Source organism: Nelusetta ayraudi, unplaced genomic scaffold (assembly GCF_046127955.1).
Source record: "Nelusetta ayraudi isolate G7.1 ecotype Tasmania unplaced genomic scaffold, CSIRO-AGI_Nayr_v1 ptg000073l, whole genome shotgun sequence".
Lineage (NCBI taxonomy): Eukaryota > Metazoa > Chordata > Actinopteri > Tetraodontiformes > Monacanthidae > Nelusetta > Nelusetta ayraudi.
In genome coordinates, this window is record NW_027466123.1 from 200,108 (window position 1) to 223,609 (window position 23,502).

Genomic DNA, 23,502 nt, shown 5'->3' on the forward strand with positions numbered 1-23,502 from the left:
AGAGAGTTGCCTGGGCCGCAGTTATACGCGGCTCCGCCCCTGGCTTCCATTTCTGAAATAAAGGGACGCCGCGGCTCTCGTGTTCGGTTCTCGCCGTTTTTTTTTTATACATATACACTCATTGAAGTAAATAAACTAGGGGGTTTTACGTTGCTAAACGGGACCGTTCTTTATTGTAGATAGCGGGTGAAACTGCGCTCACTTTGCGTGTTATGTTTTTGAGCTGTGTGCGGGACTTTAGCTAGCATTTTTTTTATTCGCCCGACACCATTTTAACTTTACTGAGCGGCGTTTTTCCTCGCCGAAATTTCGTTTTAACCGGCCCGCTCGCTCCACCACCCCCTCCCCGTGTGTGAGCAGGGGCCTGCAAGGCTAGGTTCGGCAACGAGGCGCGTCTGTACCGTCGGAACAGGGCCATGGCGGAGTTCGGCAACGGGCTAACGGAGGAGTCGCTACTAGATTCGGACCCCGGACACCCCGACCTGGAAGACCCGGGCGTCGGTGACGAAGAGCCGGGGTTAGAGGAGGGAGAGGCCGCGATTGAAGACCCGGTAAGTGAAGGGCATTGTTTCAACTGCGGGAGCCCCGTTTTATACCCACGTTGCCCAAGGTTTAACCGGCTTCGGTGGCCGTCAGTCGAAACAGGCCGTCAGAATTGGCCAGAAACATTTTCCAGCAAAAATCTCGGGTCACATGCCATGTACGTGCACGCTACGGCCAAATCGATATTAGCCGCCATTGTGGTTCACGCAATGCTGTAGAAATGGGTGGTGACATGCGTGGTTTCGGCGGCCATCTTGGCGCAACGGCGGCGCCAGTTTCTCTGCGCCAGGGAGCAGCTCGAATCGTTTTGGTGGGATTCTCGTCGTCCTAAGGAAAAAAAAAAAAAAAAAAAAAAAAATGCTAGTCGGACATGTAGGGGACAGCGAGGGGCGATAGTAGGACAGGCCCGCCGCCATTAGCCGCTGCTTTGCCAGTCCCCACCCCGTTCAAGGAGGCGAGCTGCTTTACGGTAATGACTTTTGTTTAATTCCACCAATGTCCTCATTGTGCTGGCCACGGCTGCATTGCGAGCGCCGGCGCGTACGTGTCCTGGTCGACTCGTAGCAGGCTAACATTAGCTCACTTGTGCGAAGCGGTAACGAGCGGCGCCGCCGCCGCAAAGAGGACCGGAGGACCCCCGGGTCGGGTGCGTTGGGGAATCACGGGATAAAGGCAGCCTGCTTTGGACCTCACACTGGCCTAGCATGCTAGCCATTCCTCCACCATTGCAACGCCGCTAGAGATGTCGAGCTGGCTAACTATCCACTCGCTCGTCGCCCCCCCTCACCACCACCACCACCACCCTACAGGGAAGGGGTGGAGATGGCTGCCGTGCACCTGACCAGCTTTTTTCTCTTCATTGTGTAAGGATTCTGTCGACCAATTGGGCTTTTTTCCCCCGCTGTAGTCGGAGCTGTACGATCACCGGCGTCCCCTCTTCAAGCCAAAGATTTGTCTGTTTTGTTTTTTGTTTTTTAACGGTGTCGCTTTCATCGGGCGGTGTGACCGCGACATTGGGGTTGCGGTATTTCAGGGGCTGGGTTCGCATCCTCCAGCTTTTCTGCTCGGGCTCGGAGAACGGGTGGAGGGAGGGAAGGAGGAGAGAAGAAGGGTGGTGGTGTTTTTTTTTTTGTTGTTGTTGTTGGATATCTTGCATGGTGTCTGCATCAAAAATAGGAGCGACGACGTGCCGCGGCTGGATCAGCTTCTCTTTAGGCGTCTCTTCATTTCATTGGCGGCTATGATTCAGTCACTCCCGGGCCGGAGGCTGCACGCATTTGCCGTGTCAGAACCACCGGGCACATGGGTGGATGGCTGCAGCCAGAGACATTGCAAGCGGGGTTAGAATTGCTTGCTGCATGTCTCGGTCCAGTGCTCCTCTGGGTGAGAATATCTACATTTAATGAGGTCTAATTTGATCCATAGACAAGGTTGTTTTTTTTTTGGTTTTTTTTGTAACGCTGTGAACACTGCATGGAGCAGCAGCAGCAGTGGCCCAGGATGGAGCTGGAATGACTCCCACTGTGCTGCAGTGCACCACTAGCATGCAGGAGGCTCTGGCTCTGTGAAGGGACACACACACACACACACACACACACACACACCATTGCTTCACTCCCCAGTAGATCATAGCTGCAGTGTTTGTAGATTAGATGTTATTTTGTAGGTGCCAAACTTGATCGGAGTGTTTCCCAGAGATGCCTCCATCTAAAAAACAAACAAAAACAAAACTCATATCCTTTATTTTTTATTCACATTTCACTATGAATGAATTGCACGTGTGTTGCTTTAAGGTCTGTGAGCCCACAGCTTTAAGTGGGAGAATATGCATGCATTTTAATTCAGAGCTCTTGTGCATGTGTGGATAACACATATTTGCTTGAACTGCGTTGCTGCGATCCGACTACTTTTTTAGAGCTACGTGTTAGAAATGGACCATAAAAGAGAAATACACACCAGAGCTGGGAGTGTGTTGTCGTGTAGAGGCTCGCGTTGTCAGCACGCTACACAGCCATCGTGTCACTTCTACAGTATTACAGTCTGGTGATTGCGCAAGATCGTTGACTACGTGTGTGTGGGGGGGGGCGGCATTTCTGTGTCAATGCATTCTATGCATGAAACATGATTAGTTGAGTGGAAGATCTAATTGGATCGTGAACTGTTCTACTTCCTGTGTCGGATGTAGTCAGAGTGTTCCGAGTTGCTTTGCCACAGTCACTACCCAACGTCAATGTCAGCGGTGGAAACCTGGGATGCCTAATGTGAATATTATCAGATGTTGTACATTTGGTATATTTGGCACTGGCCCAGGGTTTGAGTTGCAACGATCACGGGCCCACAAATAGAACTCTGAAAAGTCCAAATTGAGTGTAGGTACGAATACAAACGCGCAAAGTCCTCACGCCAAACGATTTCTGACTGGTCGGTGTGTGTGAACGTTGGCGGACGCCACGCGGTTTCTCATCACCGTTTTGCTTTGCGCCTCAGGAGCTGGAGGCAATTAAAGCCCGAGTGCGAGAGATGGAGGAAGAAGCAGAGAAGCTGAAAGAGCTGCAGAACGAGGTGGAGAAACAGATGAACCTCAGCCCCCCGCCAGGTGAGTTAGTATACTGTACCCCCCCCCCCCCCCCAACCCCCCCCCCATACAGGTCTGATTGGCTCCAATGTGAAATAGTTTTAAATTCCAGTTGATGTCTTTTGGCGGTCAGCTCGTATCAATTCCAATGGCTTATTCATTTGTAGATGCACTCTCTGATTGTAATGATGTTTTATGTTCACCGCACAGCTGAATCCATTTGCCCTCTTTCCCTCTGTGCAGTTGGCCCTGTCATCATGTCCATCGAAGAAAAGATGGAAGCGGATGGCAGATCAATTTATGTTGGAAACGTAAGTCGAGTGTAAAATCAAAACGGAAAGTCTGGAATTGAAAATGTTGTCATAAACGAGGGTCCCTAAGACCCCCCCCCCCCCCAACTACGCTGTGTTTTTAGGATACATTCTTCTGTGTAATTGCAGTTTTAAGTCAGTTGACACATGTTTGCGTTAAAGCTTCTGCGAGCGTTGCATCATCACGTCACAGTGCAAAGTCAGACTCACTCATTATCTCGAATAGAAACCGAGGCCATGACGCACGTGCAAGTCTAATCTCAACCGTCAAGATGGACTCAAACCAGTGGCTTTGTGTATTTTGTGATACTGGAGTCGTCCTTTCTAATAAGCCCCGAGAGTTTTTACCCTCCCAATACGCAATATACGCCGGTCCTAACGCGTCTCTTGCAGGTGGACTACGGCGCCACGGCGGAAGAACTGGAGGCTCACTTTCACGGCTGCGGTTCGGTCAACAGAGTCACCATCCTGTGTGACAAATACACGGGGCATCCCAAAGGGTAAATTGAACTAAGCCGCGGCACAGCGCCCCGGCCTGGCTGTGGTTATTTTGTGACCAATGTGTGTCGTGACTGATTTAATGTTGTGAGAAATGAAGGAAAACAAACACGCGCACACATCAATCAATCCATCGCATCAAATCAAGTTCACTTCATTTATCCGGTAGGAACTTCATTTGCAGATGGAGCGCAAAAAAAAAACAGACGTGAAAAAAAAAACCAGACAATCGCATGACAGTCAAACGTGCGATTAGAGATAATAAACAAAGTTAAAATAAGTGCAGGTTACAGCCTTTGGTTCCGCACTTTGATGACTTGAGCTCCACGGCAGAGTGGGTTTATTAATATGAGGCCAGGAATAGAAACCAAGGCCCCCACAGACACAGCTGTTTGGTAACGGCAGTGCCCCCCCCCACTCCCCGACGGGCCGGCGGTGCCTGCTGCTGCCGTCAATGATTCAAATTGAAGACGGTCTTTATTGCACCACATTTTGTTGTACTAATGGATTAATAGACGCTTAGTACCATTGGTAATGGATTGGATTTATACAGCGCTTTTCGAGGCACTCAAAGCACTTCACATTGGGCCTGTTATTCATTCACACTGGTCTGGTGGTGGTGGTGGCGCTGCTGCCTGTGTGGCCACAGAGTGGCGGGACCACCGCCCAGCATCCACTTCCATTTGTACGAGGTGACGTGGGTCGAAGTGCCTCGCCCGAGGATGTGACGACAGCGGGATTTGAACCGCCAACCTTTCAGTGAATCTTGTTTCTCTCCCACCCCTCGACAGGTTCGCCTACATTGAGTTTGCAGACAAAGAATCAGTGCGGACAGCCATGGCTTTGGATGAGTCCCTGTTCAGAGGAAGGCAAATCAAGGTAGGGTGTCGTTCTCCTCATCGCTTTGCTAGTGCTTAGTTTTGTATTTGGTGACATTGGTTAAACATTGGTTAACCCCCCCCCGAAAGCCAGTCTTCTAAATCAGTATTTTTCAGCCTTTTTTCAGCCACACAATTTTTTTTTTTACATTGATAAAAATCCCAAAAAAGAAAAAGATCAGAGCATACAAAACGTAAGTTAATCACAGAGATTTAAACATAAAAATGACAAGAAATCCATCAAACCGATCAAAAAAAGAATTAATGACAGAGAAACGTATATCAACACAGGGCGGGCAATACATAACCGTGTGAAACCTGTTCAGATGCACACAAGGCTGATATCCTGGAGCAAAACGGGCTCGCATTCCTTTCAAAGCACTGTCGCTCCACAGTGGAATATTATTATTGTTTTGAAACCCATTAAGTGACATTGGATGAATTGTCACGGCACACCTGACATCACCTCCCGGTGCAGTATTCTGGCCACAGACTTTGACTAATTGACTCTTTTTTTTTGAGATTTGATGGGAACCGCGATGTTGGTTTCCTCCTCTGAAGTTTGAAAGTTTGAATGCGAGCCCGTCGGTCGAGCGTTTGCCGGAAATTGAGTGTTGCTCGCTGTAACCCCGCCCCTGTTGAGGCGCAATGGTTTGCAGCGGTTTGAAAAGGCACCGCTCCTAACGTGGTGGCCGCCTCCCTGTCTGTCTCCCCCCCCCCCAGGTGGGTGCCAAGAGAACAAACAGACCCGGCATCAGCACCACGGACCGCGGCTTCCCCAGGGCTCGCTTCCGATCACGGGGAGGAGGCAACTTCTCGTCCCGGGCGCGCTACTACAGCGGCTACGCGCCACCCAGAGGCAGAGGACGGGCCTTTAGGTGAGCGCCTCACGCCGAGACCTTCCCCCCCCACCACTCCCACCCCCCACCTCCTACCCCCTAGTGGGGACACACTGCACCTGCATGCACCGGGTCTCACTCACAAGGGTGGTCGAGTCCAGAGGTGGCTTCATTGCTTCGCTATTCAAAGGTCCAGTGTGTAAAATTTGGCCTGACTGTGATTTTTGTATTGGTAAAAGCTTAAAATACAGCCCATGAACACATTAATGAAAGTGTGTGCTGGCAGTAAAGAGGTTTCCTACCCTGTGAACAGCTCTCATACATGTATAAGAATATACGTCGATCATTGGTGAACCTTTTGACCGGTGGGTCCACAATGGGTTCTAGAACGTGACGGAGGGAGCCGGAGCAGCAGCAGCAGATGAGAGATGGCGAAAAACACGTTGCGTTCATGTCAATTGAAAATGTACCAGTGCAAAGTTCCAACAAAAGTCAGTGTCTTTGAAGCCGCGCGGTATTCGGCTCTCATTGAAATTACTCTCAGAACACTGAAGAAATGGCTGGAACACAGCTGTTTTTATAATATAATTTCTTCACATATCGCAGGGCCAGATTAAAAAACTTTAATGGGCCTCATATGGCCCCGGGCCATAGTTTGCCCACACCTGCTCTTGTAGGCTTTAAGGAAGCCCACCTGACGGTGCCATGTGTCTACAATTACAAAAAGAAAGGGAGAAAAAACAATTAAAGCTGCAAGCAGCGTCTGCGGGACTGAGCCAGGCCAGAATGACCGTAGATACCTGGGCACCCTTAATAAAAAAAAAAAATTCTACAAACTGGACCTTTATGAAATTGTGACGCAGGGCCAAGAGTCAGAAAATCTAGCTTCCCAAATGCCTCGTGTGTAAAAAAAGGTAAGTAAAGAAATCTGACAATCGAACAAAAAGTCTTCACATTTTTTTTCGTAGCCTTGGATCGTCTTAGTTTAAGATTCGCCCACGCGGTGAACTCTGTCCATTATACACTGCCCGGCCAAATAAAAAGTCGCCACCAAAAATGCAGGTCACACACTCCGATATCTCGCTGGGCCGCCTTTAGCTTCGATTAAGGCACGTGTTCGCTGTGGCATCGCTTCGACGAGCTTCTGGCAACGCCTCAAGATTTGGTTTCCATCCAGTGTTGCGTTAATTCTGCCCCCTGTACAGGCTCGTATAGTAGGCACCAGGCACGATGGGTGCATCACTCTGGAACAGGGTAAGCCTGGACTCATCAGACCACATGACCTTCTTCCATCGCTCCAGAGTCACATCTTTATGCTCCCGAGCAAATTGAAGCTTTTTTTTTTTTTTTTTTTGATCGATGGGGCCCATCAGGGTAAGAAGAGAGGCAGGTGAAGTGATGCACCCATCATGCCTGGTGCCTACTGTACAGGCCCGCGCGGGGGGGCAGTGGAACACTTGAATAACATTTTAACTGGGCCAAAAACCACAGCATGTATTTGTGCTTGAGAGTGTTTTTCTATTTTCTTCAGTGCTATGATCTGGGCCTGCTGCAGTTGGTCAGGTCTAGGTTCGGCGACGGTACGTCCTCAAAGAATGAGGTCAGCTGACTAGCTGAACACACTCAATGACCAGGTCATTCCATCAATGGATTCGTTCCCTCCCTGATGGCACGGGCATATTCCAAGACGGCAATGCCGGGATTCTTTGGGATGTGCTAGAGAAGGCTTTGTGCAGCGGTGAGACTCTACCATCGTCCATGCCAAGGTCTTGGTGAAAACTGAATGCCGTACTGGATGGAAACTTCAGCTTAATCGAAACAATGCCACAGCGACCGCATGCCGCAATCGAAGCTAAAGGCGGCCCAAGGAAATATTAGAGCGGGGGACCTTTTATTTTTGGTGCAGATTTGACTTTGGAATCGGAGATGGCGGAGGTGGTCGGGGGGGTTGCATCATATTCTGCTCATGAATCATTATCACCTGTGTTTGGGCTGGCACTGCATGTCACATCACCTTTTGAGCGGAGCCGACTGGGCTCGCTGCTGTGGGGCAGGCGCCCCCTGCTGGCCGTGGATCCCAGGGGAGTGGGGGGGTGGGGGGTGTTGGAATGTGGTGTGTTTCGCTGCAGCCACAGAGCTCTCAAATATCCTGGTTCCCAGCCAGCTAAGCTCCGCCCCCTCCCCTCCCGTAGAGTCGGATATTGTCGGAACTTGAGTTTGCAGTCGGCGTGACTTCCTGGTTTAACAGCCTGGAGTGGAAATGCTGCGCTGAGGCCTGTTTTTGTCTTGAGGGTGCGGAGATGGAACCGCACGGCTGGGTTCTGGTCTCTGTGACGATGGCTTCTCCGTGCTTCATCTCATGAAGAAGCACCGAGGAAGCCTGGTGTCCCTCAGCCAGACTGCTGTGCACCTGCTGGGCTCTTTATTTATGTATTTATTTATTTATTTTGGGCCGCGTGCTTCAGACTCCGGTGTATCTCAAGAGAATCTCACAGGGAAAAACTCCTTTTGAGCTCCACTAGAGGGAGCCAGAGGGAACTTTGTGGAGCGTTGATGTTTTTTTTCTCTTTTTTTTTGGTTCCTCTCTGTTCAGGCTGCAATAGAGGTCGCCAACGCGCCAAGCGCGTGGAAGTTCACCGCCCGTGTTGCGAGGTTCTGACGGGACGGTCCTTGCCAGGCGTGCCGTTGAAAACTGCCGCCGGCTAAAAGTTCTCCCCGCCGAGTTGGGCGGCGTTTTTCGGTTCCTCTGCGCCGCTCTCGCCCTTGAAAGGCCTCTTAGCTCGTTCCTTCTCGGAGCTCTGCGGAGCCGAGGTCGGGGTGGTTCTAATCACTGCGTGTGCTCGCGCTCTGTCAACCACTCCCACACACACACACATACCAGGGAGCCCTCGCCCTGCCAGCTCTGTCTCTCTCTCTCTCTCGCTCTCTCTATCTCTCTCTCTCTCTCAGCAGCTGCAGCAGTTAAACGCTAACTCGAAGATGTTTTTGTGTCATGGTTTCCCCGGAGGAGCGGAGCGTCACCTGTTGGTCGATGCAGGGGCAACTGACGACTGCCGCCGCTCCTGTGCCGTTTGACCTCTGCCGGTTGCCACCACTGTGGTGTAGTCCAGTCGGAGAGGAGGGGTCCTCCGAACGCGGTGCGTTCAAGGACTCGGGGCCGGCGCAAGGAGACTCGCCGCCGTTCACGACGCGTCTGCCAATTGCGTGACGAGCCCCAACAAGCGGTTGTTGGAGCCCCGCTGACGTCTGCCCCCGAGGGGCCGTTTGAAGCGGTGCAGCGTAGTAGTTTTGCGGCGCTGATCCTGGCAGGTGTGCTGTTAAATTGACCTGCGGACCTGTGTGTGTGTGTGTGTGTGTGTGTGTGTGTGTGTGTGTGTGTGTGTGTGTGTGTGTGTGTGTGTGTGTGTGTGTGTGTGTGTGTGTGTGTGTGTGTGTGTGTCCTCCGCGATCCAGTGCGTTCACTCCCAGAGAGAGGGTTCATTACTGCAGCCTGACCCCCAGAGTCTGACCTTTGACCCCACAGCCGGCCAGTGGGTTTTGACCCCACTCTATGGTGTGTGGCTGAGTGAGTGTGCTGTATGTATTAAAACTGTGCAGCTGTGAGTCCCAACCCCCATCGTGTGTGTGTGTGTGTGCTGCTTGTTTGTCCTCCAGGTCCCCCCCCACTCCCCCCTCCCCCACAGTGACCCCTGAGGTGGCTCTCCCTGAGAGAGATGGAGAGAGAGAGAAAGAGGAAGAGAGATTGTCTTTTGCCTTTTGACCTCGAACCCCCCCCCCCACCCCCACAGACACACACACACACACACCAATCATGACTCTTAATATTATATATTATTACTATTATATATACCTTATTGTCTATATATGGTATATATATATATATATATATATTTCTAATATTATTCCTCTTATTATAACTTATTCTTGCAAGCCAAGTCTCTCCTGTAGTGGAGGAGACTCCATATGATGATTTTATTTTGTTATGAGTCTATTTCCTGGCCCGGTCATGTGACCAGAGCCTCTAGATCAGATCAGCTGCTGATCGTTTTTGCCAGCAGACAAGAAAAAGGAAGGGGGGGGGCGGGATCGGATCGGATCCAGCTGTGATCTGTTGAATCTGATCAACTTACTGACTCCCACACACACACACACACACACCCCTCCCCTTCAGTTTACACGACCCGCCCCCTCCACATGACCCCCCCCTCCCCCCAACCCCAGTTCTTTTTTTTACCAACTTTATCTCACACCAGGAAAATTTGGTGTCCGTCTCTTTAAGCCAACCAGAAAAGAACTCACCCTCTTTTTCTCTCTCTCTTCCAGGGGCCGAGGGCGAACAACATCGTGGTATTCCCCTTACTAAACCCCCCCCCCCCCAACCCCCCCACCCTCCCACCCTAATCCCTTCCACCCCCCTCCCCTCCCTAACTATCGACCCCCCCCCCCCCGACTCCCCTTCTTTCCCCTTCCCCCCTCCCCCCTCCCGTTTGAGAAAAAAGAGAGAAAAAAGAGCTCCCCCCCTCCTCCACCCCCCTCCCAACAATAAAAGAAGAAAATCCCAGAAGAAAAAAGAAAAAGAAAAAAAAGGAAAAGAGAAAAAAAAAAGCGCCCTTGATGGACAGAGAGAGAGACTGGCCGCAGTGTGATAGGAGGATGATGATGATGATGATGATGATGGTGGCGATGCTGGTGGTGGTGGTTGTGTGCGAGTGTGATGCGTGCGCCCAGGTCGATGCAGTCGCTCACCCCCATCCCTCCCCCCCTCCCCTCCACCCCGGTAAGGTAACCTGGGGCGGTGTGTGTGTGGGGTGGGGTGATTGGGGTGGAGGGTGGGGGGGTCAAAACGACAAACTTACGGTGGCAGACTTCTGTTATTTTTTTTTTTTGTTCAGACATGATAATGATGATGATGATGATGGGAGTCTCAGGCTGCAGATGTGTCTCCTCTGGTCTGGTCTGGCTGTGACCCCGCCCCCTCCACCCCACCACCCCACCCCGCCGGCTGTCTCACGACATCTCTCTCTCTCTTTTTTTTTTTTTTTTTGGCCCCGCCCACCACCTCCACCTCCACCCCCCACCCCACCAGGAGGCGGGGGAGAGGGGAAAGAAAAAGATCAAAGTGGGTGTGTCCGGGGGGATGGGGTGTGTTGGGGGGTGGGGGGGCAACAAAAGATTACTGTACGAACCTGCAGCTGCTGCTGGTCGCCGCCGCTTCTTGATGCTGTCGTTCTGTTTTTAGTTTGTTTTTTTTATTGTTTTTTTTTTTTTTCCTCCCCCTTGTTCATGTTCACGCTTCGGAGTTCATCGTTCACCCCGCCTCCGCCTCCCCGCTGACCTCTTCTTAACACCCCAAGTGTCTGCTGTTTACGCCCCCCCCCTTCCTCCTCCTCCGCTTGTTTTTTTTTTTTTATGACATTTTAATTTCTTTCACCTCCTTCATCCCTTTATGTCCTGAGCAGCGATGGAGTGAACCGCCATCGTTTTTTTTGTTTGCCACCCCGCCCTTCGACCCCGACTAACTTCTCGCTGGGGTCCAGAGCCCCCCCCGCATCTCCACCCCCCCCTTTATTTTACGCTTCTCGTCTGTTTCCGACATCCAGTTTATTTTTACGCGACTCCGCCGCCGCCCCCCCCCACACCCCTCATTCCTCCCTCCTCCTCCTCCTCCTCTCTCTGTATATTAGACCGCTTCTTGTCGTTGCAGGTTTCAGGACCAGTGGCGGCTGACGAGCCCTCCCCAGGTGGCGTCGGCGCCCCCCACCGTCTCGGCGGCCTCGCTCTCTCTCTCCGCCCCCGCCATGCACACTCACCCCATCCTGTCGGTGTGGGGGGGCGGCGGCGGCGGTGGGGGCGGCCAGGGCGACCACCGGCCCGCCGCGGGGGGCATTTACTACAACAGCAAACGCTGATAGATAAGACGACGACGGCGGCGGCGGCGCCTCCCCTCCCCCTCCCTCACCTCCCCGCCCTCTTTTTTTTTTCTCCCCCCCTTCCTGTTTTTCTAAAGCCCCTCCCCCTTCGCACCGTAACTCGCTCGCACGCACACACGCACGACCTGGACGCGAAGCCGGAGCCGACGTAGGTAGACTAGCGAGGTGGAGTTGGAACCAGTTGAGGGTTGCAGGTCTGTGTGTGTGCGTGTGGGTTTGTGTGTGTGTGTGTAAGAGAGCAGGGGGGGGGCTAGGGGGGGAAGAGAGGGGCGCCGCGTGTCCACAGAGCAGATCCCGACATCCTCTCACTTAGCGACCGGAGGGGGGGGGGGAGGCCGCCGACACGACAAGCTAACTACGTCCATCGTCGATTAATTTAATCCGTTTTTTGGAGCGCAGGAGGGCCGCAAACGTATCATTTTAGAGCGGAGGAGGGCGGGGGGACGCGGGGGGGTTGTGTGGAGAGTTTTTGGAGGGAAAAAAAAGAGGGGAAGTGGGTTCGGGGAGAAAAAAAAAATTGTTTTGCTTTTTTTATTTTTATTTTTAACCCATGAGTCTGTAATTAGAAAAAAAAAATAAAGACATTGTGTAAAAATGAGAATTGTCCGGCTCGTTTTTTTTTGTTTTTTTTTAAATGCAGTTTCCCAGCCCACCAAGTAGAAGAACGTTGCGACGTTGGAGAAGCATTGAATCGTCACTTGAGTGTAGAAGGGTTTCTTTCCACAAAGGTGCCATAAAGACTTTATGGCCTTGTTCAGACTGCCCACCAAAATCCAATTCTTAGCCCATCAAGATTGAAACCGGATGGCTCTTTTGTAGTCTGAACAGTCACAAACCACATGAAATCCTATTTTTGCAAGACGGATTGAAACCACATTCAGGAGGTAGATTCAGATCGCATTTGGACAGAGGCGTCTCAGTCTGGAGCACCGATCGGTTTTGACTGTCCGTGACGTCATTCTACGCGACCGGAGAGCCGACTTTCGAGAGGGAGACTTTCGGAGCTGTGACGTAATGGAGCGGACGGGAGACGTAGAAAACAGCAGTCCCTGGACAGAGGAGGAAATTATTGCCTCATTAGTCTGTGGGGAGATCGCGCCATTCAAGCGAAGCTCCAGGGAAATGTATCGCAACAAATAATGCTGTCGCAATTGTATTACGTCACACACTACACGCGCTGGACGAAGCCTTCGCTCCGACGCCGTTGCTACATTAATCTGTCAAATCGGTTAACAATGTGTCCCACTCAAGCGATGCTCGAGGGTATTTATCACAACACGACGATTTAGTTTTTGCCACTGTCGCAATTATATGATGTCACACATTACACGCGCTGGACGAAGCCTCCGCTCTGACGCCGTTGCTACAGCAACCTGTCAGCTCGGTCAATCGTGGCCCAGTCTGAACAGAGCCAGATCCCATTTGGACATTTGCTAAAAAAAAACAGCGTGGAGAGTCAGCCGATTGGAATCAGATCTGCCTGCAGTCTGAACGCAGCCAGCCATAAGTCAGTATGTAGATGGTAGGCTAGCAAAAACATTCTGAAATAAAATGAACTTTCATTTTGTTCATTTTTATTGGATAGTTGTAAACTTTACGTTTAATGTGTGTGGTTTTGTTTGGTTAATTTGATCTGGCGGTGCACTTTATTTTTTTTGTGGTAATCAGTTTCATATAAGATTATTATAAGATTAGATCCCGCTACCATGGGAAAACTGTACCGTTGAATCCCCACTAGATTGTTGTAACTCCAACTGTTCATAAGTATCTTGTTTTTCCCTTAAACTACAAATATTTCTATTTTTTTTATAGCTTTATTTGTTTTTAATTAATATAATCTCTTTTTTTGCACTGTACCGTTGCTGCAATTGTGCAAAAGTTGAACCCTTGTACATGAAGACGACATGGATGACTGAGAACCTTCACAACATGACTCACGATTTGAATTTGATGCGAAACTGAGCCGGCTTTTTAAGGCTTGGAGCGTTTTTGTGAGGTGCCGATGTGAAGTAAGTCTGAGCAAATGTTCAGATGAAGCTAAATTTCATTTTTTCGTGTCTGGTTCGGCCACGTTGGTGAACTTGGCGATGGATAAGAAGGTGCAGCGGAGACGTTCAGTTAGTTCGTGGAGGTTTATTGTAGAAACGTGACCTGCAGAGGAGGCTGGAAGTGAGTATAAACTGGTGATCCACCGTGAAATCAGGAGAATCCCTCCGCACTGACGGACGCCTGGGGTTTAATGGCGCTTAAATGCTGCATGGAAGAAAAAAAAAATCAGTAAAATACAAGACTTATTTATATATCAGTCAGTAGATAGCTGGAAATCCCAACTGTTCATACGACGTAAATATTGTTTATTTTCCTTTTTTATTGCCTTGTTTCTTTTGAAATTAGTATATTTTTCCATCTTTTTTTGCACTACTGTAATTACTGCCATAATTATGCAAATTTCCCCACTGTGGGATTAATAAAGGCATTCTATTCAATTGTAAAACCAAGAATGATCAATATTCCCAAAATGCAACTGAAACTTGGCAAAGCTACAAAATGAGATTTTTTTTTTTTTTTAAGAAATGGAAAATGTCTTGGTGGTGTATCATGGTGTCTTCACCTTTTCTTTTGGTTTTCTTCTTCATCAGTTTCTTCTTTTTCTTGGGTCGAGAGTTATCGCCATCCTGTATTGAAGAAAATCAAAACTTGAGACTCGGCTCCACAATATCCCATGTTGATGCTGCAACTGAGATCAACTCAGCAGCGCAATTCTTGTGATTCTATATATAGGCTTTGTAGTTTATACGCAGACTTTCTCCAGCCATCCCAGCGCCCCCACCTGGTCGCCGCCGGTCAGCGCCGTGATGTCGCTGAAGTGTGTGATGCCGCCCAGCTGGCTGGACATGCCCATCCTGGTTCCTCTCTTCCTGCTGCTCTTCTGCTGTTTGGTCACGTTGAGTCGAACCATCATGGACTCCTCGTAGTGCTTCCTGTAGGGACACACACACACACATGGTGGGACACGGTGGAGGTGGACGTCGCTACTACGCCCTGTGTGTGAGCGCGCGCGTGTGTGTGTGCGTGCGAGAGAGAGTGTGTGACAGAATGTGTGTGTGTGAGACAGAGAGCGAAAGAGTGAGTGTGTGTATAAGTGTGTGCGTCAGAGAGAGAATGTGTGTTGTGTGAGAGTGTGTGTGAGAGAGAGTGCGTTTGTTAGTGTGTGAGAGAGAGTGTGTCAGAGAGAGTGAGTGCATGTGTGAGAGAGTGTGTGTGTGTATAAGAGAGTGCATGATAGAGTGCGTTTGTTAGTGTGAGAGTGTGTGTGAGAAAGAGTGAGTGCATGTGTGAGAGTGCGTGTGTGTGTATGAGAGAGAGTGTGTGAGACTGTGCGCGTGCATGTGTTAGTTAAAGTGTGTGTGTGTGTGTGTGTGTCATTGTGAGAAAGAGTGCATGTGTGAGAGTGAGTGCGTGTGTTAGTGTGTGAGTGAGAATGTATGAGAGAAAAGGTGTGTGTGGGTGAGTGCTCATGTGTATGAGTTAGAGTGTATGAGAGTGTGTTTGTGTATGAGAGAGAGAGTGTGCGTGTGCAGCAGTGTGAGTCCTACCGATGCAGCTCCTCTCGTCCCTCCCTCTCGCTCTGGAAGTCCCGCCTCTCTCTGATCTCCTCGGGAGCGTCGCTGTACTGCTGCCGCAGCTCCTGGATGACGGAGCTGCGCAGCGCCACCCGCCGCTGCCGCTCCGCCTGGGCCGCCTTCCTGTCGGCGCCCGTCATGTCGCCATCTAGTGGACAGGTGGTGGTAAGGGCAGGTGAGAATTAGTGCGGTTGAACAAATCACTCCAGCAAGATAATTAAATCAACTCATGCGATTGAACAAACTGTCGAAACGTTACCATAATGCACTGCAGCAATCTTGGGTGGTATATATTTCCTGGCAGTAGGGGGAGCCGCTTTCTTCTCTTTGTTATCAGCTTCGCCCTCGGACTGCTCAGATTCACTCAACTGTTGCACAAAGGAAGTGAAAGACGTCTCAAACAATCTCAAAACTAAATTAAATCAAACGCTGTTTGAAACAAAGTGGATTTCAGAAGAGTGCCCAGCGTAGTTGTTTCATAATGGCGATGAGATAAAGGGTGAAATCCAGGTCTTACTTTACTCATCAGGTTTTCAGGATTGGGCCGCAACTGCAGGGGATCGTTTTCCGCTGAAATCAGAAGGCAGTTGTTGACACAACGGTGGAAATATAGCCACAATGTTACTGACCAAAAGCATACGGACAAGTAAATGCGTCTCACGTAAACTGCCTGTGACGGCCGTGCGGACCAGTTTGTCGATCTGATATTTCAGTTTGTGGTCCAGCGGACGCATCTTCTCCAGAACCTTCACACAGAGGAGAACAAAAAAAAATAAATCCACACGCTTGTGTTGGTTTATGGCTCATACACTGCACAGTGAAGAACCAGAGGCGACCCGTGTGAGAGCAGCTCATCTCACCGTGCGGACCCCCAGCACTCGGCTCAGGGCTTCGCTCTCTCCGATCCTGCCTCCCTCCGTCTTGATGCTGATCAGGTGCGTCAGGTCCTGAAGGTAGAAGAGCAGCAGGTGGTAGCGAAGGTCCAGGAAGGACAAACCCTGCCAGCGGACACAAAGCACGACAGCGCCGTCATTAAAACACAGAACGTAGAAGACATTATTGGGCTGCTGTTTGCCCAGATATTGATAATGTAATCTTAACATTATTATCAAAAAAAAATAATAATAATTCTTCCTCTTCATTGGAATCTATAGAGAAAAAAAACAAAAACCCATTGATTCTGGATGGTTGGCAAACTACGGCCCGGGAGCCAAATGCGGCTGGTTAAGATTTTAAATCCGGCTTGAACTTGAAGAAATTACATTAATAGCAAGTGAGTCATAAAATAGATGAATTTCAACATTTTTTTTTCAGTGTTTTCATTTTTTTTTTTTTTTTTAAATTCAATTTCAATAAAAAGCGGAATAGAGCGTTTTCACCAACGTCACATTTTTGCCGTTACCCGGATGCGCGGACATATTGGCGACACTCCGACGTGAACAATACAATGAACGGCAAGTTTAATGCTCATTTTTGGTGGAATTTAAAATGTCAAAACTACAGGAGGGCCAAGAGGAACGTTTGGAAGCTGCCAAAATACGCGGAGAAGGACTCGGTCAGCGGGAGGAACAGCGATAAAAATGAAATATTACGGTTAATAGGAGCTAACGATGCCTCCAATGTACCACACCTGATTATAATTGTTTGTTATCGTTAGCAAGAAGCCGAAGCTTGTCAAGGGTTTGATAAACAGTTTAAAAGTATTTATATGTGACGAAGTAAAGGCAACATCTCCACTGACATGCAATCACTTTTTTCAGTTATGTTGAACTTGTTAAGTCATTTTTGTGTCAATAAAATCACAGATTTTGTACCAGCCACAAACGTCTCCGTTCTTCGTACAGTTTTTTTTTGTTGCACTCCTGTCACTAATTTATGACGACTTTTACGTCGCCGGCAATACTATACCATTTTGTGCTACAATAATCTAGTTTTGTTGCTACGCACAAAGTCTAGTTGAATGGGCGAGCATCTCCAAGATGGAGACTTCCGGTTTTGATGACGCGCGATAGTGAAAACACAAGACACGTTTCCGTGTTTTGGCCGTTTGTCCAGCGACACAAGAAAGTTTTCCCATCGAATTTTCAGCGAAAAGGCGCAACCACGCAGCGATGACAATGATCCGGTTTGGATGGTTAGATGGGTCTGATGGTTTAGAATCAACTGGGTCCCCAAACTACGGCCCGCCGACATGATGCAGTTCCGTCATGTGGCCAATTGCTAAAAAAGTTTGGAGACCACTGGTTTAGATGGTCGTTGTGCTCTGATCGGGATTTGAAAGGCAGCCGCTTCGTACCTTTGATGTCTGGAACGCTCCGCCTTTAACTCGGGTGAGCAGCTCCCGGACATGACTCGTAACCGAGGCCACCTGCAGAGAAAAGACCGGAAATAAACCCCCCGCAAAAAGAAAAAAAAAGCCACAAAAGAAATCACTTTGACAGCAGTTATCATGTGAGAGAGGAGCCACGGTTACAGCCAGATGGCGCACCAATGTGCGGGAAAACAGTCTCAAAAACTGTGCATCCACCAACATGTGATCACTGTGTGATCGTTTAGAAAACAGTAAAAGTATGAGTGTGAACGACGCGGTTTGGTTTCAAGAGGTTCTGACCTGCTCCGTGAGACTCCTGAACAGCTGCACCGCTTTGGGCAAATCACTGTCGATTAGATCCTGCAGAAAGGTAAACGAAATAAAACCCCACTCAGTTACGTCCTCAGCACCCGAGCCGCTCTCATGCTGTTTACACAGGGAACAGCAGCTTATAGCCGGCGAGTCGCTGTCACAACGGGGTTGTCCAGTATCACTGGGTTCTGTTACCATCATGCATTATAGTGGGGAATACAGCGAGAACTATGGGATATTAATTGGCAACACACGCAGCAGAAATAGACATAAAACAAGAGTTATCAAAGTGCTGCTCGCGGTAGTTCACTCACGTTGTCAACAGGGGCGGCCATTTTGATTCTGAAGCGAGTACGGAAGCCGCAGGAGGACAGTGGCACTCGATACATGATGTTTGCGCGTTTGCGCGTTGACGTACTTTAAAGCCAAAGTCATAAACACAAACTAACTTAAGTGACATGTGAGTTGGAGCTGAAAGGTTGGACAGCAGCCCAGTTACTGCATGCATCGTGCTATGAAGCTGCTTTGTTGCAAGGAAGCGCGAAAGAAAGACAGAGAGGAAGTGATGTGAATGACATAGGTACATGTCTGTCTGTCGGTCGGTCTGTCTCCTCCTATTTTATAGACGATCTTCAGTCCTGCTGTCAGACGGACCTCAGACGGAGAGTTTGTGGACAGCTAATAATGGTGAGTTGAGCTGTGACATTTTTTTTTTTTTTACGTTTTATGGGAAACAACAAAGATTCATTCAACATTTTGCGCATCACCCTTTTTCCCTTTTTTTTCTTTTTCTTTCTTTTTCTTTTTCTTTTTTTCTTTCTTTTTTTTTTTTTTTTCCAAATTATATCTAATATATTCAAATTTACGGAAATTAAATGAATTAAGGTGAATCCAGACATTCTTGTCCAGTTTTTGGGGGACCTCAAAAACTGCTTTTTGCACTGCGGAAAGATCACTCGCATTTTTGTGTTTCTTCTTTTTGTCAGTGGCCAAATACTGTTGACAGATTGCTCGCTTCAACTCCATCCAGTCAATACCACATGTTTTTTTTTTTTTTTAAATCTTCCTTTCTCTCCTTGAGCACTACAACTACATAACTACAATTTTTTTTCAATTAGTTAACTCACTTGTTTTTTTTAAGTTCCATAATGTGAACTCTTTACCTTAAGATTCCATCTTGGCATTGGGTTTGCGTCTGCTCCTTTTTACCCCGAAACTTCTCGTCTGTTCTTTGACTTATTTTCTGTTGTTTTCCATCAAAAAAAAAAAATCTTTTTACAAAAACGCATTAAAATAAACCTGACCTTCATCATTGTACAAATGTAGATTCTTGGGTGCTCCCCCACACCCCCCCTCCTCCCCAACTCCTTTAAATCAAACCAAAGCCAAACCAACTGAACCCTAACAGCAGTGTGTTGTTGATACCCTCCAGATGTCTGAACCCAGGGTGTCCTCTGTCATCCAGGAGTGGGTGTTCACAGGCCAGGCTGCCCCCCACCACCACCCTCCTCACCCCCACCACCACCACCCCCTGGACTCCACCAGCCACGCCGGCTCCAGTGAGCAGGTGCCTCAGGTGTCTCAGGTGGACATGATGTCGTACGGCCAGCCTCAGGCTCTGCCGAGGCTGGGCACTGACGAACAGCTGATGGGACTGTCCTACCTGCCCTTTACCACCTCCTGTCTGGGCAACAGCGCTGCCATGGGGCTCGCACACCAACACCAAGGCCACACCAACGACCAGCAGGTACGTTGTGTGTGTGTGTGTGTGTGTGTGTGTGTGTGTGTGTGTGTGTGTGTGTGTGTGTGTGTGTGTGTGTGTGTGTGTGTGTGTGTTCGTGTCACTCAATATCCCCCAATTGTCTAGATCAACATTTCTCAACTGGCAGGTCGTGACTCAAAAGCGGTTCGCAGAGCTGTTTTGATTGGGTCGCGGCTTCATGGGCAGCCTTTTTAAAAATAAATAAATAAATACATTTATATATATATATGTATATATACACATATATATATATGTGTGTGTGTATGTATGTATGTATATATATATATATACACACACATATATGTGTGTGTATATATATATATGTATATATTTAGATATATACATATATACACATATATATATATATATATATATATATATATACATATATATATATATATATATATATATATATACATACACACATACATACATTTTTTTTTATCTTTACAACTTTCTACACTGCAGATAGATACTGAAGGCATCAAATATATACACAAGATAAGTATAATTGTGCAGCCAAGAAAAGCACGTTAAATACCTCTATATAAATAATAATAATAGTATGTTTTTTTTTTAATGAAAGGTGGCTATTTTGAAGAATTCAAATGTAAAATGTAAAATGAGTCATTTGACACTTGTTTCCTACATAACACCAGGTGTGTTCGGACATAGTTTTGATGCCTTCAGCGAGAAACTGCAATGTCAATAGTCATGAGAATGAAAGACATGAAATTGTTAAATTTATAGGGTGTGCCTAAACTTTTGATTGGTAGTTTGTGTGTGTGTGTGTGTGTGTGTGTGTGTGTGTGTGTGTGTGTATATATACTGTATATGTAAAGAGAGAGAGTGAGGGAGAGAGAGATATTCATACAGAAAACGTTGGACATTTATTTTGAAGGACACACAATTTTATCAATTCTGTTCAATAATTTCAATAGTTTCTTGACCAGACATGATAGGAAGCGGGCTAGGGTTTTTATTTTTATTTTTTTGTTTTTGTGGAATAAATTTGGGTCTCATCTTCATGATGAGGAAGAAGAACCACTGGTCTATCTGTCACTTTATTGGCTACCACGGCCACGGGAAAACTATGGCCCGGGGGCCTTATGCAGCCCGTTAAGCTTTTCAATCCGGCCCGGATTAAAAACTATATTAATAAACCTCATTGATGTCTTAGTTTCCCTGCGTTCTGGCATTTTCTGCAACAGTGATGATGATGATGATGATGATGATGATGATGATGATGATGATATCCTGAGAAACATCACGCTCGGGAAAAAAAAGCTGCATTTCATTTGTTTAGTTGGGCTCACCAAAACGCTCAATCCATCTGCTGCTGCCGTGGCCCCCCCCTCTTCCTCGACTTTGTCACACTGTCGAACCCAACCGGTCAAAGAGTTTGCTCACCATCTGGTCCAACACTGTCTTTTGCCAGGAGTTCTCATCCTTCCTGCTGCCACCGCTGCGCTCCTCCTCCGCCAGCAAGCGCAGCATCAACAAGGACAGCGCGGAGTACCGGCAGCGCAGGGAGAGGAACAACATCGCGGTGAGGAAGAGCCGGGACAAGGCCCGCCGGAGGGTCCTGCTGACCCAGCAGCGGGCCCAGCAGCTGCAGGACGAGAACCACAAGCTGCAGATGAGAATCGGGCAGCTGACACAGGAGCGGGACACTCTCAAGCACATCCTGTCGCAGCGCCACCTGCAGGCCGCCGAGGACGCGGCCGCAGAGGAGGCGGGGCTCTGAAGACGAGAGGGGGGGGGGGATTTCGGAGCTGCTGCCAGTTTGCTACGCTCACATTCATTGTTGCCCGATGTCAGCTTCCACCAAAATGTCAATTTTCTGGAGAGCTTCTGAAAAGAGGGAAGCGTCTGAGGGCGCTTCTATGTACTGAAAGGCTATGGGTTATGGTGATGAATGTAGAAGCTGTAACTAACAAGGGGGACGTTGCTGTATATATATGTTTTTTTGCAAAATCATTGTGCGTGTTAAAATTGATGTTTCAATGTTTGATCTATTGAAAAAAAAAAAAAAAGCAGTAATCATCCTATATGTGTACAGCTGTGGCAGATCCAATGCTCGATTTTCTAAAGAGAAATTGTAGAAAGTAATTTGACACCTAAGGAAATAAAAATGACCTCTTTTCTACTCGATGCGTTCTTCTTGAACAAAGTTTTTTTGGCGCCATAAGACGATTTTTTTTTTTTGAACAATTCATTTATATTTTTTTCCCTTAATTAAGACGTTCTCAGAGCTCACACTCTGCTCAGAGTAGCTGCAAATGCAAATTTATCAGGGAAGTTTTCCCGCCGTGGTTCTGCGACATTTTCCTCCCAATTTTAACATCTTTGGTCTCCGGCGAAGTAGAAATGACTCTACTCCTCTCAATACGAACCTCGCTATATACACAGAGTGATTAGCAAACACGGCATTTTGTCACTCTCTCCGGCCATTTAAGGTCGTGGTTGCAATGGTGATATCCAGTGTTGGTGAGTAATCTTATCACAAAGTAATCCACGACTGTAATTAGACTACTTTTTAAATAATGGAGTTATTAATTACTTTGTCAAGTAACATGTCCGTTAAAAATGTGCATTTCAAAGCACTGAGCAACTGCTACTTTATCTTTTGCTTACTGAAGTGATTAGTGATAAGTAATTGATTACTTATACAACAAAGTAGTTTGATTACTTTTTTTTTTAAAGGAGTACTCAGTTATCAGTAGTAGTTGGATTACTTTTATGGAGTAATCCCAACAACACTGGTAATATCTATGCAGCTGCGAATGAAGATAGCTTGAATAATTAGCATCATTTTCCAGTGGGGACATAAAAACGTGTAGACGACAAGTTTTAATATGTTCTGTGTGCGCGCGCGCGCGCGTGTGTGTGTGTGTGTGTGTGTGTGTGTGTGTGGTGTGATAGAGATTTTAGAGAAGATTTGACATGCAACACATTCAAGTCGGAAATCACCACCATTAAAATGTGAAATTTTTCAATCTGCTGGTCGTCGACTCTAAGAAACGGTTCCCGCGCTTCCTCGGGGTCTCCAACCACAGTTTGCTTGCGGCCTCGGAGTCCAGATGATTTGATTTGTGACGCTTGCCTCATCACACCTGGAACTTCTTGTTATTGTCGGTGATGATTGTAAATGTTGTTGCCCAACAAACGTCTTACACCACAGCCTGCGGTTTGTAGATTCAACGTGGAAGTCATCTCACGTCTCCACCTGCTTCAAAGTACAAGACGCATTTTTTTGGTGTCGTCGGTTTGTGTTTTTCAATATTTTCCACGTTCCAAAAAAAAAAAAAAAAGTGTTAAAGTCAAGCGTTTGTGCTTATTGGTTCTACTAATTTATTTGAATGGACATTAATGCATATTAATCCACATGGCTGTAAATGTGCTAGCTAGCGTGAGCCAACTGCATTCCGTTTGCTGTCGTCCTCCGGCAGGCCGGTACACGCAGCCAGTTCACGCAGTTAAAATGACGTTTCTCGTACTGTAACGTCATCGTTGAAGATGTGCAACTGCCAATGTCGGTCCATCATGAATCGAATAAGTCAGCGCCTCGCACAGAGAAGCAGGGTTCACTCAGCAGCGACCGCAGTGACCCCCAGAGGGACGATACCATTCGCCACTCGCCAGGTGCGAGAGTTGAAGACTCGGCAACACGTCGGGGGATTTCAGTTCTCCTGCTTCCCCTTAGCTTGAATATGCTGCCATGATGATACAGCTGGGTTTTCCATTCAACACCATAGAGTGTTTTTAAGGATGACCTATAGAGATAGATAGATAGATAGATAGATAGATAGATAGATAGATAGACATAGAGATGGATAGATAGATATCTCAACCAGACGACAATAAATCAGACACTTCCTCTAATAGCCCCCACTTAGACCAAACCACTGCACTTTGAT

General features: G+C 47.8%; 3 protein-coding genes across 6 annotated transcripts; 2 read left to right on the plus strand and 1 right to left on the minus strand.

Annotated features, from left to right (window-relative positions):
• Positions 1-47: 47 nt before the first annotated feature.
• pabpn1 (poly(A) binding protein, nuclear 1) lies at positions 48-12,175 on the plus strand. Of its 3 annotated transcripts, none has more exons than XM_076043127.1 (7): positions 48-551; positions 3,031-3,139; positions 3,362-3,429; positions 3,823-3,929; positions 4,719-4,806; positions 5,529-5,683; positions 11,349-12,175. In XM_076043127.1, exons 1-7 carry the CDS (start codon positions 417-419, stop codon positions 11,551-11,553), a joined length of 867 nt encoding a protein of 288 aa, XP_075899242.1. In that variant the 5' UTR covers positions 48-416; the 3' UTR covers positions 11,554-12,175. The 3 variants fall into 3 exon arrangements, with proteins under 3 accessions (XP_075899242.1, XP_075899243.1, XP_075899244.1); XM_076043128.1 differs by lacking the exon at positions 11,349-12,175 and adding an exon at positions 9,968-10,089 and having other exon boundaries at positions 49-551; XM_076043129.1 differs by lacking the exon at positions 48-551 and adding an exon at positions 859-1,012.
• Positions 12,176-13,694: 1,519 nt separating this feature from the next.
• On the minus strand, positions 13,695-18,410 carry ngdn (neuroguidin, EIF4E binding protein). Its single transcript, XM_076043125.1, has 11 exons — positions 18,135-18,410; positions 17,809-17,868; positions 17,494-17,565; positions 16,058-16,195; positions 15,859-15,943; positions 15,715-15,767; positions 15,457-15,565; positions 15,171-15,345; positions 14,405-14,555; positions 14,186-14,249; positions 13,695-13,827 (listed from the first exon to the last, which is right to left on the minus strand). The coding sequence occupies exons 1-11, from the start codon at positions 18,207-18,209 to the stop codon at positions 13,811-13,813; spliced, it is 999 nt and encodes a 332-aa protein (XP_075899240.1). The 5' UTR covers positions 18,210-18,410; the 3' UTR covers positions 13,695-13,810.
• cebp1 (CCAAT/enhancer binding protein (C/EBP) 1) lies at positions 17,737-21,731 on the plus strand. Of its 2 annotated transcripts, none has more exons than XM_076043130.1 (4): positions 17,737-17,878; positions 18,446-18,507; positions 19,253-19,567; positions 21,021-21,731. In XM_076043130.1, the coding sequence occupies exons 2-4, from the start codon at positions 18,505-18,507 to the stop codon at positions 21,327-21,329; spliced, it is 627 nt and encodes a 208-aa protein (XP_075899245.1). In that variant the 5' UTR covers positions 17,737-17,878; positions 18,446-18,504; the 3' UTR covers positions 21,330-21,731. The 2 variants fall into 2 exon arrangements, with proteins under 2 accessions (XP_075899245.1, XP_075899246.1); XM_076043131.1 differs by having other exon boundaries at positions 19,286-19,567.
• Positions 21,732-23,502: the final 1,771 nt, after the last annotated feature.

What these genes read in the sequence shown, in the direction of transcription:
- pabpn1 (XM_076043127.1), top strand. Translation starts at nt 417, where the DNA reads ATGGCGGAGTTCGGCAACGGGCTAACGGAGGAGTCGCTACTAGATTCG. An exon ending in GAACCTCAGCCCCCCGCCAG is followed by an intron (nt 3,140 to 3,361) that starts GTGAGTTAGTAT and finishes CCCTCTGTGCAG; the next exon opens with TTGGCCCTGTCATCATGTCC. An exon ending in GGCAGAGGACGGGCCTTTAG is followed by an intron (nt 5,684 to 11,348) that starts GTGAGCGCCTCA and finishes TTGTCGTTGCAG; the next exon opens with GTTTCAGGACCAGTGGCGGC.
- ngdn (XM_076043125.1), bottom strand. Translation starts at nt 18,209, where the DNA reads ATGTATCGAGTGCCACTGTCCTCCTGCGGCTTCCGTACTCGCTTCAGA. An exon ending in TCAGGAGTCTCACGGAGCAG is followed by an intron (nt 17,566 to 17,808) that starts GTCAGAACCTCT and finishes TTTTCTCTGCAG; the next exon opens with GTGGCCTCGGTTACGAGTCA. An exon ending in CGCTGACCGGCGGCGACCAG is followed by an intron (nt 14,250 to 14,404) that starts GTGGGGGCGCTG and finishes TCTTCAATACAG; the next exon opens with GATGGCGATAACTCTCGACC.
- cebp1 (XM_076043130.1), top strand. An exon ending in GCCACACCAACGACCAGCAG is followed by an intron (nt 19,568 to 21,020) that starts GTACGTTGTGTG and finishes GTCTTTTGCCAG; the next exon opens with GAGTTCTCATCCTTCCTGCT.